The sequence below is a fragment of the Micrasema longulum genome, unplaced genomic scaffold (assembly GCF_059751315.1).
Source record: "Micrasema longulum isolate JH-2025_06_02 unplaced genomic scaffold, ASM5975131v1 h1tg000376l, whole genome shotgun sequence".
NCBI lineage: Eukaryota > Metazoa > Arthropoda > Insecta > Trichoptera > Brachycentridae > Micrasema > Micrasema longulum.
Window position 1 is genome coordinate 381422 of NW_028277577.1, and position 17850 is coordinate 399271.

General features: G+C 33.8%; 1 protein-coding gene across 1 annotated transcript; it reads right to left on the reverse strand.

Moving 5' to 3' along the window:
* Nucleotides 1–833: 833 nt before the first annotated feature.
* LOC148282109 (uncharacterized) lies at nt 834–11600 on the reverse strand. Its single transcript, XM_088225631.1, has 5 exons — nt 11574–11600; nt 4857–5007; nt 4655–4742; nt 4013–4133; nt 834–1034 (listed from the first exon to the last, which is right to left on the reverse strand). The coding sequence occupies exons 1-5, from the start codon at nt 11598–11600 to the stop codon at nt 834–836; spliced, it is 588 nt and encodes a 195-aa protein (XP_088081757.1).
* Nucleotides 11601–17850: the final 6250 nt, after the last annotated feature.

The window sequence follows — 17850 nt, forward strand, 5'->3', positions numbered from 1 at the left end:
GTGAAAAATAAATGCTTATGACAGGTTGACCTGTAAATGCATAGATGAGGGACCTAGAATATATCGTAACAGTAATAAGTCGTAAGAACTTATCGCATGAGGTAATATCATACATGGTAAAAATAGTAAAGATGATTGTTGAAATAAATAAAAATAGGACACAAAATGCCAAACACTCTCAAAATGGAACGGAAGACCTGCTTATGCCTGTTAATAGTCAGGCTTCTTCTATATGAGTTTCCACCACCAGAGCCTCACACTATAGTAAAACAATTAGAAGGAACATACCTTTTGCAGTTAATATAAGCCCTGTATCTAATAAGCGAGGCAAAAAAATATGCAATTCCTTTAAAAAGACCTGTAAATGCATAGATATTAACTTTTTAGAAATTTTAACAATTTTTTTAAAAATATATGTCGAATTCGTTTAAATATATAAAAATGCAATGTATAAAAAATAGTATCAGATTCATTAAACTAACTTATTGATATTTAAAAAATTATAATAAAAGTTACCATGTATGATTTGCGGATTTTAATAATCTTGTGATAGAAAATTATTATATTTATTACTTCGGGAAGAATCGTCGAATATTTAATTAAAATTCGATGGTGTGACCAAGTATTTATAGAGTGTAAAAAAATGATGTTTTATTAATTTAACAGTAAAAATATCCAAACGTTAAATGTAATAAGCATCTAAATAAAATGTAAGTGTCTTTATTAAATCCGAAAAAGTTGAAAAAACTAAAAAAAATTAACATTGAAGTAAATTAAAGTTTTTTAGTTCAACGTTTCCTGCTTTAAATTGTTCGGTGTCTAGTTCAGGGAGCTCAGCCCAGGGTGGCGAAGGGATACCTCTCGGGGTGGGGCGCCGGGCGGGCCCCCTCTTCTTGGGGCTCGGGTCTGCAGTGACGGTAATAGCATTCCAGCGTATCGGTAGAGCAGCCGGTGCAAACTCCGCAGCGGCAGCTCAGGCCGTCTCCGCACCGTCCGCGCTGGTCGAACAGTCCCCCGCATGTCTGGTTAGGACCCTGGATGAGGAAATCAATTTACTTAAAAGGAAAATCAAAGGCAGTAGACAAGTTGTGAATCAAGAGGTCCGAGGTTCCCGCTCTCCTATTAACTTGTTTCCCATTTTCGTACACGGCTATTCACCGATAAAATAAAATAAAATTATTTGACTAAATTGTTAATTTCTTTTATCCAAACTATTACATACACAATTTTATGAATGTTCTAATATTGAATTGAGTCTAATTATCAGGAAAGTATATGTATTATAAAATATCAATAACAATACAGTATAGCAGACGTCGGCAAATGCGACTCTTAATGTCTTTTGATAAAAATATAGATACGTAGTATTCTTTCCCATTACACTGCAATTTTCGCGAGTTTGCGCGCTTTCAAATGTTGTAAGTATATTTTCGAAAATAATTGCGTACAATGTACCCCGTTATATAAAAAATAAATAGATTGTTTTCAGTATTTTTTATGGTATCACCCTTTTTCTTCGTATTTTAAATGCCCTTTCACCTCTTAACTTGGGTGTTCTGACCATAGGGTATCACCCAGAAGAATATTTTATAGAAGCAGATTTTTTAATACTTTATTTATGTAAATTAATACTTAAAATTTGTAAATATACTCTGCTTGAAATAGTTACTGATTGATGGTTTATTTTTTCTATTTTTTTGCTGCAATAAGAATGAAACATTTGGATGAAGTGATTGTGCTTTTACTGGATTAATTTTCCCGACGTTTTATACATTTATTTAAACAATCAAAATGAATGAATATAATGGTCCCACAAATAAAAAATATTGTTTTTTATGTAAAAACGAGAGAAACTGAAGAAAATATTGGAATGGTGGTTGTTTGCGCCTTGGATTCGGCAAACCAAGATACACATGTGCTGCTACGTTAGTTGACTCGAGAGTAACAAGCTTTTCCATAAAACAAAAAAATAATGTTATTGGTAGTATCACATTGATTTATTTCACTTATGTTCGCAGTCTCCTTGAATATGTCTCATCTGTGCGGTCTCCTCAGTATTCCACAGACAAGATAAGACAAACATTTTTGAGACATCTCGATTGGAGATCCAGATTTACGGACCTTAACTATAAAACTTCTTGTCATAAACATAATATTCGTCGTTTGGTATTAGATATGGGGATTTTACATGACATTCTTAATAGACGTCTTGATAGTTCTGTTCTGGTTTCTGAGTTGGCCCTTAATGTACCTGGCTACCGCACCCGTCACACGAATCTATTTCTTTTCCATGTACCTACAGTTCGCACCAACTATGCACAGAAATCTCCTCTGATTCGCTTGGCGCGTAATTATAATGTATTTTTTAATAACATAGATAAAGTAAACTGCAGTAAACTCACTTTTAAAACAAGAATTAAAAAACTATTATGCAAGGAAAATATTTTTACATGATTAATTTAAGTTATTTCTATTCACTCATATCAAACACACACTCAACCTATCCATAAACCCACCCTCACACCCATATACACTCACACACATATTCACACACCTACCAAACCCACACTCCACTCACTTACCCATGCATCCTCACACACGAAAACTCGCACACATGCACTTTTACATGTATTGATATCTAACTGAACTGGATTTTTAAAATTGTATTTATTTTTGGAAAACTGATTTGACTTTATTTTATGTTATTTTTTATAATGTTGTGTATATTATTTTGTATTGCTGTTGTTTTTCTGAATAAACAAATTAAATTAAATTAAAACCAGGCAAGGGCCTCGATTGTAAAGAGGCAGTTTGTGTATATAAAATGTCTAATGTTGGAGGCATAATTGATTTGAACGAAGAAAACAGTTCCGTATGTGAAATAGAATCAGAACCCTGGACGAGTGTTTTCGAATCGATAGATACGCCAAGAATACTCTGGACTGTCAGATTAACCAACGCCTCTATTCTTCAGAAACTGAAGCTGACGGACAGACTTTCGACCATATGCCTCAGAAGAGTTCTCCGATATTTTGGTCACCTCTTATTTTGGTCTCTCCTTATGGAGAGAGGAAAATTGCCTGGAGAAGCTTGCTGTAGTCAGCCACGAAGAGGGAAGAAAAATGCCTTCTCGAGAGGTCTTCCATCCGCTGATGGGACCAGAAAAAAAATGCAACGAGCACTTCGTTTATGACAGCTCTCAGAAATGCGGGGTGCCGAAGCAAGTAGAGGACTGCAGCACGACACTCAGTCACGAGGGACCAACTAGGGAGAGAGGTACTCATAGATGAGTAGTTTTATGTTTTGACCCATTAGTTTCTTTGTATACGTCGCTCATTATGCAACTCCTGATTTTAATTCAACTATGCCGTATTGTGTCCTTTTAAAGTGTAGAAATACTGCAAGGATCATGAAGAAACAGGATGGGATCACATTTCATTTGTAATTAGCAAATGAATGCGTAAGTAGCAAATACATTACTTGAAAATTGAATTATTTTTCCATCTGTCAGATTGTCGAAGAAATCAAAATGGACATTTCGTTAGTGTTGCCAGGGTAGTAAATTTTTTTACCCTACTTTGCTCATCCAATGAGAGAATTAATGAAAATTGGACCTCGGATTAAACAACTCTGTAGTGGACATTTGACCGACACTATCTTTAAAACATCAAATATTATTAAACATGATATAAAAATATCCGTTTTATGTAAAATACAATTTGTTTTATGTTTACAATTACTTTTAATAAATGACCCTTTACTTATCTACCCTGTTGTGTCAATCAATATTTCCACGTGCACAATAAAATTTTAGAGAAATTAAAAGATTGCTTTTTTTTACCTTACATTTGTGTTATGATTATGTTTTTTCTCATCTTGCATTATTATCCGGCGACATCACGAATGCGCGCGGCAAAAGTGGGGCTAGGGGGGGAATTTTTGGACACAGTCTGATGTATTCAAATATGATTCTACGCTCCTTCTGGACTATTCTTAATTCTATGGAAAATACCTTTGCGCATTCTTGCTGTCCGCAGAAATTTCTATAGGTCCCGAAGTAACATGTTCCGTATGTGAGTTCACATTCTGGGCCATTGCATGGAGTACATAGGAGACTACTGTCTCCTTTTATTCTGAAAATACAAAACATAATTGTAATATAAAATATTTTTTTATAAAATATAGTAAAATAGTTAAACCTATTGTAAATTATAAAACTGCATTAATTTTTAAAAAACGTATTATCTGAATTTTGTAATAATTGTTGGACTTATTGTATAATGAAAGTGTCATTCTATACTTGCATTTTTTCAAAATAAATTGTGCACAAAAAGGCAACCGGATTATAGCTTATGAATTTTAAAAAAAAATCTCAATCTTTCGAAAATCAGAGTTTATTTTTCGCATAGTATTTTAAGAAATCTGCAGCTCTTATTTGTTTTGAATATATTTATTACTATACAGATTACAAAATTAAAATATACAGTTCAGAAAAATAATGAACTTATTGATGAAATTTTGATGTCCTTAAAACGATAAACAAATTAAAATTTGAATCGGGTTGTGATCCTGTGGCTAGAATCTCGGACAAATTTGATGCGTTTGTCAGTTGATTAGATCGGTAATTGTATATTAATGTCACAGATAAACTTACTGCTGTAAGAACCAGTTGGTGGATGATGAAAGGGCTATCAGAAGGATGATGGCTGGAATCTTCATTTCGATGATGAGTGAGTACAAACCTGAAAAAAAACAATGGCCTATTATGTCGACTACTGACGTAAAACAAAAACACGTCATTCCCACTCATCTAAAACATTGTTCCGCAAAGCGTGTGCCGCGGCACACTGGTGTACCGTGGTCATCAGTTGGTGTGCCGCGGAAAAAAGTCAAGGTTTCTATGAAGATAATACACCTAAAAGTAGAGCTATAAGAGCGAGGCGCTTTGTGCGCGAGGGGCGCGAGGTGCGCGTCAGCCTCACCCGCGTGGCGCGCCTCGCTCACAAGCTATCGCCGACCCGAAAAAACCTTAATATTAAAAATGTGCATTGTGTTTTACACGGGGAAGCACTGATGACGAAGTCTCTGCCTGATGAATTGTTGTCTGTCTTACAAGAAGTTGTTAAAATTGCCAATTACATCAAGTCGCGACCGCTGAACTCTCGTTTGTTTAATGCAATATGTCAGGAAATGGGAGCAGATCATCAGTTACTTCTGTTTGATGACTTTCTTGCGGAAAAGTGCTAAATGAGGACCAGACGTTTTTAGAAGCCCAGATTTTGCTTCTGTATTTAAAAAAGAAGAATGGGTAGTCGAACTTGCATATCTGGCGGATATATTTACTCATTTAAATGAGCTCGATAGAAAAATGCAAGGCAGGAATTCTAATATTTTAACGTCTTCAGACAAAATTGAAAGCTTTCGCGCTAAGTTTATGGATCAGCCACGCTGTCAATAGTAGTAATGAAATGTTTCCAAATGTCATGGCTGCCGATTCAGAAAAAAAGTGCAGGCTTTGATAGTGAAACACTTGGGGCTATTAGCAAAAAAAATGAACTGTTATTTTCCTATGTGTGACCTACGACCTATGGATTGGGTACGAAATCCATTGTCAGATAACATTCCCTTGGACACTTACCGATAAACGAGCAGAAAGAGTTTATAGAGTTAAAAACTGATCGGACATTAAAACTTAAATTTTCCGAAGTAGAGCTAGCATATTTTTAGCTGCATATAAAAAATGAGTATCCACTGCTTACAAAGCGTGCTGTTGCAATTCTATTACCATTTGCCACAACCTACTTATGCGAATTGTGATTTTCAACTCTTTCTACTATTATATCGAAAAAAAATAACGCTCAGAGACGATCGACGAAGAGATGAGAGCAGCTTAATCAACGATTGCTCCAAATTTTGATCGCCGGTGCTCAGTTGAACAGGCTCACATTTCTCACTAAACATCTTTTCATATTAGGCATATTGATTTTAGTAATAAATAATTATTAAATAAACATTGCTTTTTTCTTTGGTGAACCTCAATAATTTCTTGATATGGTAGGTGTACCTTGAACATAAAAAGTTTGTGCACCGTATTGCGGGAAAGAACAGGATTTCTCGTTCTACAGAGAATAAAAACTACTACGGCTGAACATCACTATACGTATATGGGAAGGGACATAAACAGAGTGACATAAACAGACTACAAAGACAACAAAATAAAATATTAATGTAAGTATATGACCTTCCTTATCTAATTGCAACTAGAGAACTTTTTAAACAAACTAAGCAATTAAATATAACTGAACTCTTTCAACTAAAATCATTAAAATTTATCCATAAATTGGCCACTAATGTAATTATAGACGAAGAACTAAAACTTGTAAAAAATTGTAGTCAACATGGACATAATACGAGAATATCAGACAAATACCATATACAACTTTCTAAAACAAGACAAGGACAATCAAGACTAATGAACCAGGGACTGAAATTATACAATAAACTACCAGACAAAACTAAACAAAAGACTCTGAACAACAGAGTATGAATGAAAAATGTTTATATTATTTTTTGGAAAATGAATGTTATAATCCGTAAGGGTTTATAAATAAATTTTCAAATAAAAAAAAAAAAAGCTTTCCAATCATTTGCAACAAAATCTACAGGAAGAAATAAATTACGAAAAATTTCAGAATAAATTAAAGGAAACCTTCCTTCCACAGTTAACATCAACCGTATTTTTATAATAAAATGGATGAATGTAAAGATGTAACGTATGTATTGTATACGTAGGTATAAATGCATATTCTTATTCTTATTCTTAGTGGTGGGGGTCAGTGCTATACAAGCTCCTGACGTCACTGCAACCTGTGAAGATCTAGCGCGACGGTCCCCGTGAATAGTTCTCGCCCTCCAAGCCCAGGCCTATAAAGATCCAGGCTACTGTGTGGAAGGCGAGAGATTACATTTTGCTAAATCTCCACTCCAAGCCCAGATCTGTAAAATATCGGGCAATTAAGTAGGGGGCGAGCTCTTTAACATCCTCTGGTTTAACCAGTGGTCCCCCGAGGATGAGGCTCCTTTTATGATGTAAAGCATCACATTCACATAATATGTGTATAGGTGTTTCCTCATCTGCACTGCAGAACCTACATCTAGAAGTTTTGGAAAGGTTCATTCTAGCAAGGTGTTTAAATATATATTATTTACATATGGATATATATGCCTGTGTATATTAATTAATTATTTTTTTTGAAAAAGTGTTAATTTTTTTCAATTTTTAATTGTTTATTTGTTACACATTTTTTTACTTTCTTTTTTTTTTTTCACTTGCCAAATACAAGAGCCTGACTCTTTTTTTACAAGATCAACCTGAATCGTCCATTTTTTATATTTTTTATGTACGGTTTATAAAGTTTTACTAAAAAAATATAAAAATATACTTCTGTCATTATTTCCTTTCAGAAACATTATTCGTTCATTGGTCTGTCGGTTCTACCTAAATGTACTGCGTGGATAAAGTATTTTTAGCGAGTCGCTCGTAAAATTCGCAAGATAAATGACTTAAAATGAAGAATAAATGTTAAACTGCAGCAAGTTCACCACGCAAAAGAAAAGTGCAACGGACCAATAGAAATATGGACGATGCACTCTGCTAATTGTGTGTTAAATTTAGAAACAAACATACATTTACTTCGTGCCGGCATTTCTAACTTTTAAAATAGTTCTATCTTTAGTGAAATATTTGTGAAAATTATTATTTATTTAATAGTTAAGCTTGTTCTTTTGACCATATCTGCACCCATCGATGCGTAGGGCTCTGCATATATATCAATAGTTTTATCAATCTTAAACTAAATATACCGATTGAATATATAAATAACACTTACTCAAATGATTATTTGAAAAGATAAACATTAGAAAACAGAAGAAAATGATATGACTGGATTTTTAAATATAAAATAATAACATCAATGTTCGATTATTGTCAACTCATAAATTTTATTGTCACTCGATGTAATACATTATTCTACTGCGGTCAATCATCGACCAATTACAGCGCTAATTCACAAGAAGTACGAATGCATGAACTTTCGAACCGACATGCTAACAACATCGATGTCTTTTATGTGAGCCTGGTAAATTAAAAAAATCAATGTATTTCAAATATAAATCAATTTGCTGTTTGCAATATGTACCTAGCTGCTTTAAAGATTTAAACTGTATTTCTTACACGTAACAGCTTCTCTTTTACAGCTTCTTTCTATTTTTTATACCTACCAACTGTACTTCTAAACACTGTTCTATATTTTATTTCTTTATACTGTCTTTTTGAAAACGTTATGCTGTTAACATGTAAAAGCCTTATTTATGGGCGTTAAAAAATAATAAAATTAAAAATATAAATAAACAATATTTGGCTGATTTATATGGCGCTATTTTTGTGAAAAATCACCTCAAGGGCGCTGTAAACGTACATTCTAACTAAGCAAATGTTACATATTATATTTCCTGATTTTAAATTGAGGGTATGACAAACGATAGATTACATAAAGTTAGACTTTAGCTTCAATCACGAAATCCTGTAGAAAATAAGCATCATTTAAAAATAAATACAATGTAACCTTTTGCTGTATGATTTCAAAATAACAAGATACAAAAATGAAATTTAAAAAATTGAACATCAATTTAACAATGGATAACAGTATTAGTAATAATTTTCGTTTATTAAATTCCCTACATCGCTCTTTTACTCATTAGGCGTTGGCGATTGACCGAAGTTTCAGTTGCGATCAGTTTCGGCCAATAAAACGTGTTTCGTCCACGGTTTCAGTTTCGGCCAAAAATTGGCCGAAACTTCGCTCAAACGAAACCTGCGGTAGGATCGTGTCGGATTACGTCCGGCTGACAGGATTATTGCCCATTGAAATAATTAGTTATTGTTTTGCCATTGTCTAACAAATTACAACAGGGATGGAGAATACCTTAAAGAAGGGAATATGGAAGTCTGGGCATTTACAGGGCTTACGACCTGTCATTGGCTGGTTCAAGTAACCACTTTACATACTGTGTAACATTCATCATTTTGCCTATGTTTGAACATCCATTAGTCCCATCTCAACACATGACTTTTAGTCCTATGGAGTTGGGACTTATGTCTCAAATAATGTGCAGTAAATATATGTATGTAAATAAATAAATAAATAAACATTTCTTCAATTCTTCCATCTGTTGATTTTAGTGAAGTTGAGAGCTAAAACCTTTATTGTTGTGAAGAGATTCTCTGACTGAATTATTTCACATACTAGGCAACGCCTAAAAACAATTTTCCGATTTTTAAACTTCTTCTTGGACCAGTTGGTTTTATAAAAATATTTGAGTTTGTCCCAATGTTCGTAACAAGTCATAAGCCCTGTAAATACCTAGACTTCCACATTCCCTTCTTTAAGGTATTCTCCATATCTGTTGTAATTTGTTAATCCTAATGACTCCCTTGGGGGTGAAATCAAGTCTTTTGTCTACAAACATTTGGACAAACTCAAATATTGCCATTGTCTTACATTAAAATAAAAAAACTAGACTGATTTTGTGATTTGTTGACTATTAATTTCTAAGATCTTTCATATTTACATTTTTGTAGTTCTTTTATACGCAATAAAGTCAAAGTTCCAGTAGCGTATATTTAAGAACTGTTACGTGTAAATTATAAGTATAGTATAGCATAACAACGAACAAAAAAGCGCTATAAATAAATAAAATTTACTCAATAATTTACGCCTTTTATTTAATTGTGTATTTTATTCGACACTTAATTAAATGAACTTCTAATGTATAACAATAAAAACGCCTAACTATTTTAAGTGCTATGAAGTAAATTTTAACTTATTTAAATAAGTTTCGGTTTCCGTTTCGGACGAAACTAGAACAGAAGTCGAAATTCGGTTTTGGCTGAAAATCTTGTACTATATGAATGCAAGGAAAGGGTGACAGTGAATAATCTTTGTTACAATTTTATATTTTTTTTGTTTCCATTACACATTAAAAATTAAAAACAGCGTACAATGAATGGAAAACTCCTTTATAAATCTCGAAATGATTTTTGCACAAGGAAACCAATTCACTGTTCTTTTTTTAGTATATTTTTTGAAAATGTTGTGACGAATAAATCTACACAGGTACTTCGTCACATTTTTTTGTCTTAATCATAGTTTATATTTTAAGAATATTATAATAAACAAATGTTGAGTGAGAAAATGTGTTTTATTCGAGGATTCGTGTGGTGCATAGGGCACGAGGGATGCAGGAGATTTGCTTTGGTAAAAGGTTTTAATGTCTCATGCTTTGCTCGGCTCGGCTCATCTGGTCGGTGGATGGGAAAATTCAGGAGGGTGCTTCACCCCCGGAATTTCTCCATCATAATGTACTGCATGGAACGTATCCTCTGTCAAAAAGAGGTTCCGGTGTATCATGCATCGGGTTCCGTGTTCGATTCCCGGCGTGACCGATACAAAATAATGACAGAAACACGTGTTTTTATACCACAGTAATATTATTATTATTATTTATTTATTAACGGACATTGTTCATGTATACAATTTATAGGGTTTAAATATTAATTGATAATAATAATAATAATAACTGTAATTAGGCCTCCTGGTCTGTTGTGGTGCAAAAAAAATATGTAAAAATGTAGATGTAAATGTAAAAAAAATCTTCCGCAAAATACGGTAAATGTACAGCGAAGTTTCTCGAAAATACGATAAATGTACAGCGAAGTTTATCGAAAATACGGTAAATGTACAGCGAAGTTTCTCAAAAATACGGTAAGTGTGCAGCGAAGATTCTCGATTACTAAAAAAATAGTTTAAAACATTAAAAAAATAAGAAAAGAAGCATTGACAAACATAAGGGACATCAAGACAAGATCTGGACTATAACATTATTTAGTGCTCGTTTAAATCGTTGTAAACTTAAACCAAAAAAGTCCAGATCTTGTCTTGAGTTAACAATACGACAAAGACGGGTCAAATTATAAGTTTTAATTGTCTAACTGCGCTATGTTTACATAATGCGGTGTGGTGTGATACTAATTAATGTGTTTGCACGTGCGCGGTTAAAATATTGTGCTCTTTAGCACATTCCACGTGGCGGTGAGTTGTTCTCAGACTTGTCTAGCTGCCAACTGCCTACTGCCAACTTACAAACAACACAAAAACGCGTGACATCTTATAAACCACTGATTACAATGACTTTTATAATTAGAGTTGTATAAATGCATTAAGCAATGAGATCGGTTATCGCCCCGTGCTAATGTGTATACTCCGGATCAAGAGGTGCGAGGTTCGCATCCCACTCTACCACAAATTGTAGCTCATTTTCCTACAAGGTTATTTTAACTTAATGATTTATTTTATTTTATTTAAAACTGAACGAAAATGGTAACAAATTTGAAATATTTGGGTTATTCATAATAACGCGATTGTTCAACTGTAATATTCTATTTTATTTATTGAACCTGCATCTGTTTGCGCATTTTCACACACATAAATACCCTCACACTAACATTAACTTACCCTCGCTCTCACAACTGAACAAACCATTTTTACTATTTTTTTTATTTTTTTGTAAGAGATCAAAATGATAGTAATCTGCAATTGGCTCATTGATCATGATTTTAATATAAAAATTGAACAATGGATCAAAATTTATTTACCAAAAAATTATAACATAAGAGACTAGGCACAAAGGAATATTTTTCAATAAAATGTTTAAAAAGTATGCAATGACTTAAGGTTTACAGCATTTTATGACTTTTTCTTCATATTTGTGCTTTTTTCAACCCTCAAAATGCCCTTCTTTGTATATATTACAAACAAACACAAACAACAAACAAACCATCACGCCGTTTCCCCGTAAGGGTAGGCAGAGAGAATAGAACGCCACAACACTCTATCTTTGCATACAGATCTCGCTTCCTCTACATTCGTACATCTTCTCATGCACGCGCGCCGATTATTCCGACTTTTGACAAGTCCATCTTTGAGTATTTGTTGGATTTGGTCATGCCATGTCTTTCTCGGTCTTCCTCTATTTCTGCATCCATCAACATTCGCATTGTAAATATTCTTAGCCGTTCTCTCGCTGTCCATTCGTTCTACATGTCCAAACCAGCGCAGAGCTCCTTTCTTGATTTTGTCGATAATGCTTGTCTCAGCCTTACATAATCTACGGATCTCAACGTTTGTGCATCTATCGTACATAGTTTTACCACACATTCGCCTGAGAGATCGCATTTCGACAGCATTCAGCCTACTTTCATCCCTGTTTTTCCAAGTCCATACTTCGCTGCCATACATCAGGGACGGGACCAGGACTCCGTTGTGAACTGCCAATTTTGCCTCTTGTGACAAGCATTTATTTGCCAAAGTCGATTTAAGTGCACCGTTCACTCTGTTCCCGGCACTCACCCTCCTTTCAATATCTTTCTCAGTCATTCCATCCCTAGTGAACATACTTCCCAGATACACAAATTCCTCTACTTGTTTTAGTATAACTCCATTCACAGTGATTTCACATTTAGTCATACTTTCATTTCTTTCAAAAACCATCACATTCGATTTATCGACATTCATCAGCAAATCGCTTCTCTTGCATACATCATCTTGTATATATTATATTGCTTTTATTTTAATATTCTTCTATTTTTTGATATAAAATATATTTGTATTAGTTAACCATAAGCCACTAAACCTTTAGTCTCATGAAATTGAGAAAATGTGATATAATTTATGTGCTTATACTATGTTAAAAAAGGAGTAAAAAATAAGTAAAAAATAATTAATTTTTTTTCTCCTTGAAGTTATTGTATTTTTATTGTAAACGTGGGCTCAATGATGAGAATAATGAAAAAGTACTTATCTGGGCGGATGAAAATAAAGTCGACTGTCTTAAATCTGTCTGTAAAATAGAACGAGACCCGGAAAAGTGTTTTCAACGCGATGGCTTCTCTCAGGTAAAAATCCTGAAAAGTGAAATCGATCAAAGATATTATAAGTTATCCTTGTAGTGCAATAATTGATTAATTAGCCCATTATACTTGAAGTTTTCTGTTTAACTAAAAAAAAACAACGTAAAAAATTGGTTAAAACGATAGTTTTACACTGCAATATTTTACTGTCACTGAACTGTCATCGAAACCGTAAAACTGGTTACTATTCCTTCGAGCAAAAGTTGATCAAGGTACGCTGCATTTGGTGAACCAATGAAGTGCCCTATTTATAATGATAAAAATTAAGGTTTTAACTTAGTTTCTAATCACAATAGATCTTCACAGGTCGCAGGGTTGAAGTTGCTAGGGACATCAGAAATGAGGGTCTTTAGATCGATTACCGAAAATACTCTGCGCGACCGGGTCAGAAATTAAACGTGCGAAATCGAAGATATAGTGCACTGGAGCAGATCCAGTGGAATATTTTGGAGAGACTACACAAACAGAATGAGCAGAGATAGACTGGTGTCCATAGCAACCGAAGAATTGCTTTCCGAACGGCACCCACCTGGAAGACCCCCTAGGCGATGGAATGATAGTTGTGCCTCTTCGCGAGAGACTGAGTAGTCCAAGTTGAACAGATCATCAGATCCATAAGAAGACAAAGAAGAAGAAGAAGAAGGTAGCAGTGACGTCAGGAGTTTATATAGCGCTGACCCCCACACCAAAGAAATAAAAATAGTTTGTAACATTTTTCGAACAAAAGAGGAGCAATATAAATTGCTTTGTTTTGTAGCGAGAAAAGAAACTTAAATTTCTTGCTGCACGATATTTCAAATATCTTTGTCAGTAAATAAGATTTGAGAACAAGTAGGAAATTTTAGAATTCGTGTCAAGTATTTATACAAAATTCGTCTTCTGAACTGTATTTGTCATATAACGTTTAATTTGTTTCCGTAAAGGGGATCGTACACAACAGTACACGAAATTACGTCTGTTAATAGTGTTAATATGTGATGACAGATGAATCGTAGATTTTAAAAATAAAATAAAATTATGAAAGTTATGCGTCATTCGAAAGAAAATATTCTGCTCTACAAGATATTGTATTTGCTTTTCGTTACAGACATTATTTGATTTGATTATAAACCTTCAAAATAGAATGTCAAGTGGACGAAAGTGAGCGTTTTCGAGTCCTTCTTCTGTTTGCGCAGTGTACGGTGAAGATGTTAAGAATTATTGACCAATTTTGTGTAAAATAATGAAGAAGAATAAAAAACGGCCACACCAGCCATAGTCCAGAAGGAGTGTAGAATCATATTTGAATACATCGGACTGTGTCCAATAATTCCCCCACCATGCCTTACTTTCGCCGCGCGCATTCGAGAAGTCGCCGGGTAATGTTGCTTTATGGGAAAAAAAAATAATCATAAGACAAATGTAATGTAAAAAAAAGCAATCTGTTAATTTCTCTAAAATTTTATTTTGCCCGCGGAAACATTGATTGACACAACAGAGTAGATAAGTAAAGGGTCATTTAATAAGAGTATTTGAATTAATGAACTTTGAACTTAAAATATAAAACAAATTTTGTTTTACATAAAACGGATATTTTTATAAATGTTAAATAATATTCAATGTTTTAAAGATAATGTCGTTCAAATGTCTCCCACGGCGTTGTTTAATTCGAGGTCTAATTTTCATTAGTTCTTTCATTAGATGAGCAAAGTGGGGTAAAAAAAAATACTACCCTGGCAACACTAACGAAATTTACATTTTGTTTCTTCGACAATCGACAGATGGAAAAATAATTCTATTTTTAAGTAATATATTTGCAACTTACACGTTTATTTGCTAATTACAAATGAAATGTAATGCCATCCTTCTTTAAGATCCTAGCAGTATTTTTACATTTTAAAAGGACACAACACGGCATAGTTGGATTCAAATCAGGAGTAGCGTACTGAGCGACGTCTACAAAGAAACTAATGGGTCAAAACGTAAACCTACTCATTTATGAGTAGTTGAGTCGCCTTCTGTTTGATGTGCGTATGCGGTTTCTGGACTATTTTAATTCTATGGCACCAACATTAAAAAAAACTATAAAATACAAAACCTTTAAATGCGAGTAGATTGGAATTTCCCCTATGAATTTTAAGTTGAGTTCAAATCATCATCACATTTTTATTTACTAAAATGAACTATATACATTTTTATTTGACATATATTACTTAAGAATATTATTTTATTTTTCTTTTTTATCTTTAAAAGTATTTTTATATTATTTATTGACATGGAGATCACGCTAAAAATACGAAATCAATTATTTTAGTGCAAAAGCGCTATTGACGTCATACTTGCCCATAAACAACGAAAAAATGAAAATGAATTGAAAAGGTGTGCTCTAAATAGCGCGTGTAAAATTACCACGATGGAAACAAACTGTTTCTTTTATCTGGATATTTGACGAAAGCGAAAATTGAAATTTGCACATGTTGCTAGTCACGTAAAGTAACTAGAAAATATTTAATGATATTGATACAAGTAATATTTACAATGTAGTCAAATTACTGATATTTATTTGTTTATTATTAATGCGTCAATACATTCACTTTTACTAAGTGTTCGCAAATTTGTAGTACAAGTATAAAACAAGCTAGTACAAGTATCGCCGGAGTATTGGAAATGATCCAATGGCTCATTTTTCTTGGAAGAAAAGCAAAAATTGAGATGGGTTTTCTCACAAATATAATAAACGAATTAACAGCTTTGAGATTTGTATTCACATGGAAAAATCGTTGACAGGAAATAACAATGCCTGCCATCAAATGAAACCAAAAACGTGACGAAACAGAAAATTTACTTTTAATACTCAAACTAAATCGGTTCAGTTTTAAGGTGCGGAAAACGGGACAATGAAACCTCAATTCGTTAGGCATAATCAGTCCGACGTGCAGTTGTTTTTTTCACACAATATCGGGGGGAGTCATTTGCGAGAGAGTGACAGAAAATTTATGCACAAATACCTATTTATCAATTTTCTCTGCCACCGCCTCCCTCTTAAGGTTTTAAATTTTATATTTCCCTTATTGTAGTAAAAAATATTTTTTACTTTACTAGCCTAGTCACCGTTACGACGGCGCTCCACCGCATCACCGTTCACTACGGCCGTTAAGATACGGGCACCGCTGTCCTAGGAAACCCTTGCTTTACTCATATAGTGTCCATGCGGCTCGACTGTGAAATCATCTCCCATCCACCATCAAAGATGTTACTAGAGTATATCTGTTTAAATCACGTCTTTAGAAACACTTTAGAAACTCTTTCTTTAGAAACATCTCCTTACCTTTCCTTAATCTCTTCTCCTTTCCTGTTTCCTTTTTTTTCCTTTTCCCCATTGAGTAAAGGTATTGATTAAAGAAATTTTATAAACAAATACATTTATTTTTATTGTTATGTACATTTATTTGGCTTTTTTATTTTTATTTTCTATTGAATACGTTTTGTAACTTGAATTATAAAAAAAAAACACTTATTTTATTGGTTTGTTGGGGGAAATAGCCATTTAGCAATAAGCCCGCCAATGTACAAATAACATTATGAACAAAAAGATAAATGAATCATTTTAAAAAATAAAAAAAATAATTGTGAAAGCTTGTTATGCTGCTCCACGTTTACTGACTACAAATTAGGTGCTCGAACTTAGATTGAATGGAACACGAGACAGGTGCTTAGTACTGCATATAGTGTATACACATACACGGTTTTTCAGGGTCAGACCGCAAAACTTCAGTGGGAAATTCCTCATGGTAAGCTTGAAAAAAAATCCTATTTTAAAAAAAAAAAAAAATAAAAAAAAAAATCATATCTCAAAATGGAGTACATACTTATATTCTCGGACTGGCAGGCCCTATACAAACACCTTCTTGGTTTATGAATGATGATTATATGAGTGTTTTTTTTGTAATAAATTTTTGGAAAAAAAATCTAAGAATTTTTTAAAGCTTACCATGAGGAATGTTCTTCGTCTGGCTCTGAAAAACCGTGTACATCAATACACGTGGTCAGAGAAGAATTTGCTTCCTTCTTTTTCTTTTGGATACCTTCTTTCGATACAAAAATGACAAGGCTATCAAATAATGTACCTTAATATCTTTAATGCCGTCCACATGAGCTTTTTTAAGCCTGTCGATTGGCTTTACAAAAAGGCTACCATATTACGGACGTTCAGTTTTTCTCGTTCGACACCGAGCAATTTTTCCTTGTATGTGGGCGCCGCCGCCGCGCCGCAAGGAGACTTAAGTCCTCAGATGCGGTGTGCGGTGCGGTATGCCGTGGGCAAGCCGAATGTGTGTATGTACCTTTATAATAAGTTTCTATAATCGTTCTATTTCGATGCAAATTGATGTTTCCGAAAACAATTATTCCGAGCCTGAATGAAGTGACGTCATCCTCGTGACTTCTGACAGATCTGCTCACGCGACGGGACTGAAATAAACATGTCGGACTGTATTCGTACCTCGTAGGTCGGAAACAGGAAAACGTACTTACACATAAGTCATTTTTTAATGAGGAAAAATTCAGAGAAATCTCAACCACTCATTTCTTATGATTCGCTTTAAATTTAGCGCGGATTTAATAAAAATAGAAATGGAGTATTATTTGTGGATAATGTTAGAAATTCAGAAAACAATATGAGTCTTCTGTCCGGCAAAACTAATGGTATAAGTCCCTATTTGAACTTGGAAAAGCAGCAACGCTTAACTAACAAAAATCCTCCAGGGAAGGATTGACTACGAACGAGTTAATTAGGTGGCAAATGCTGTCAGGAATGCGGAAGCTCAGTGATTTTTTTATTTATT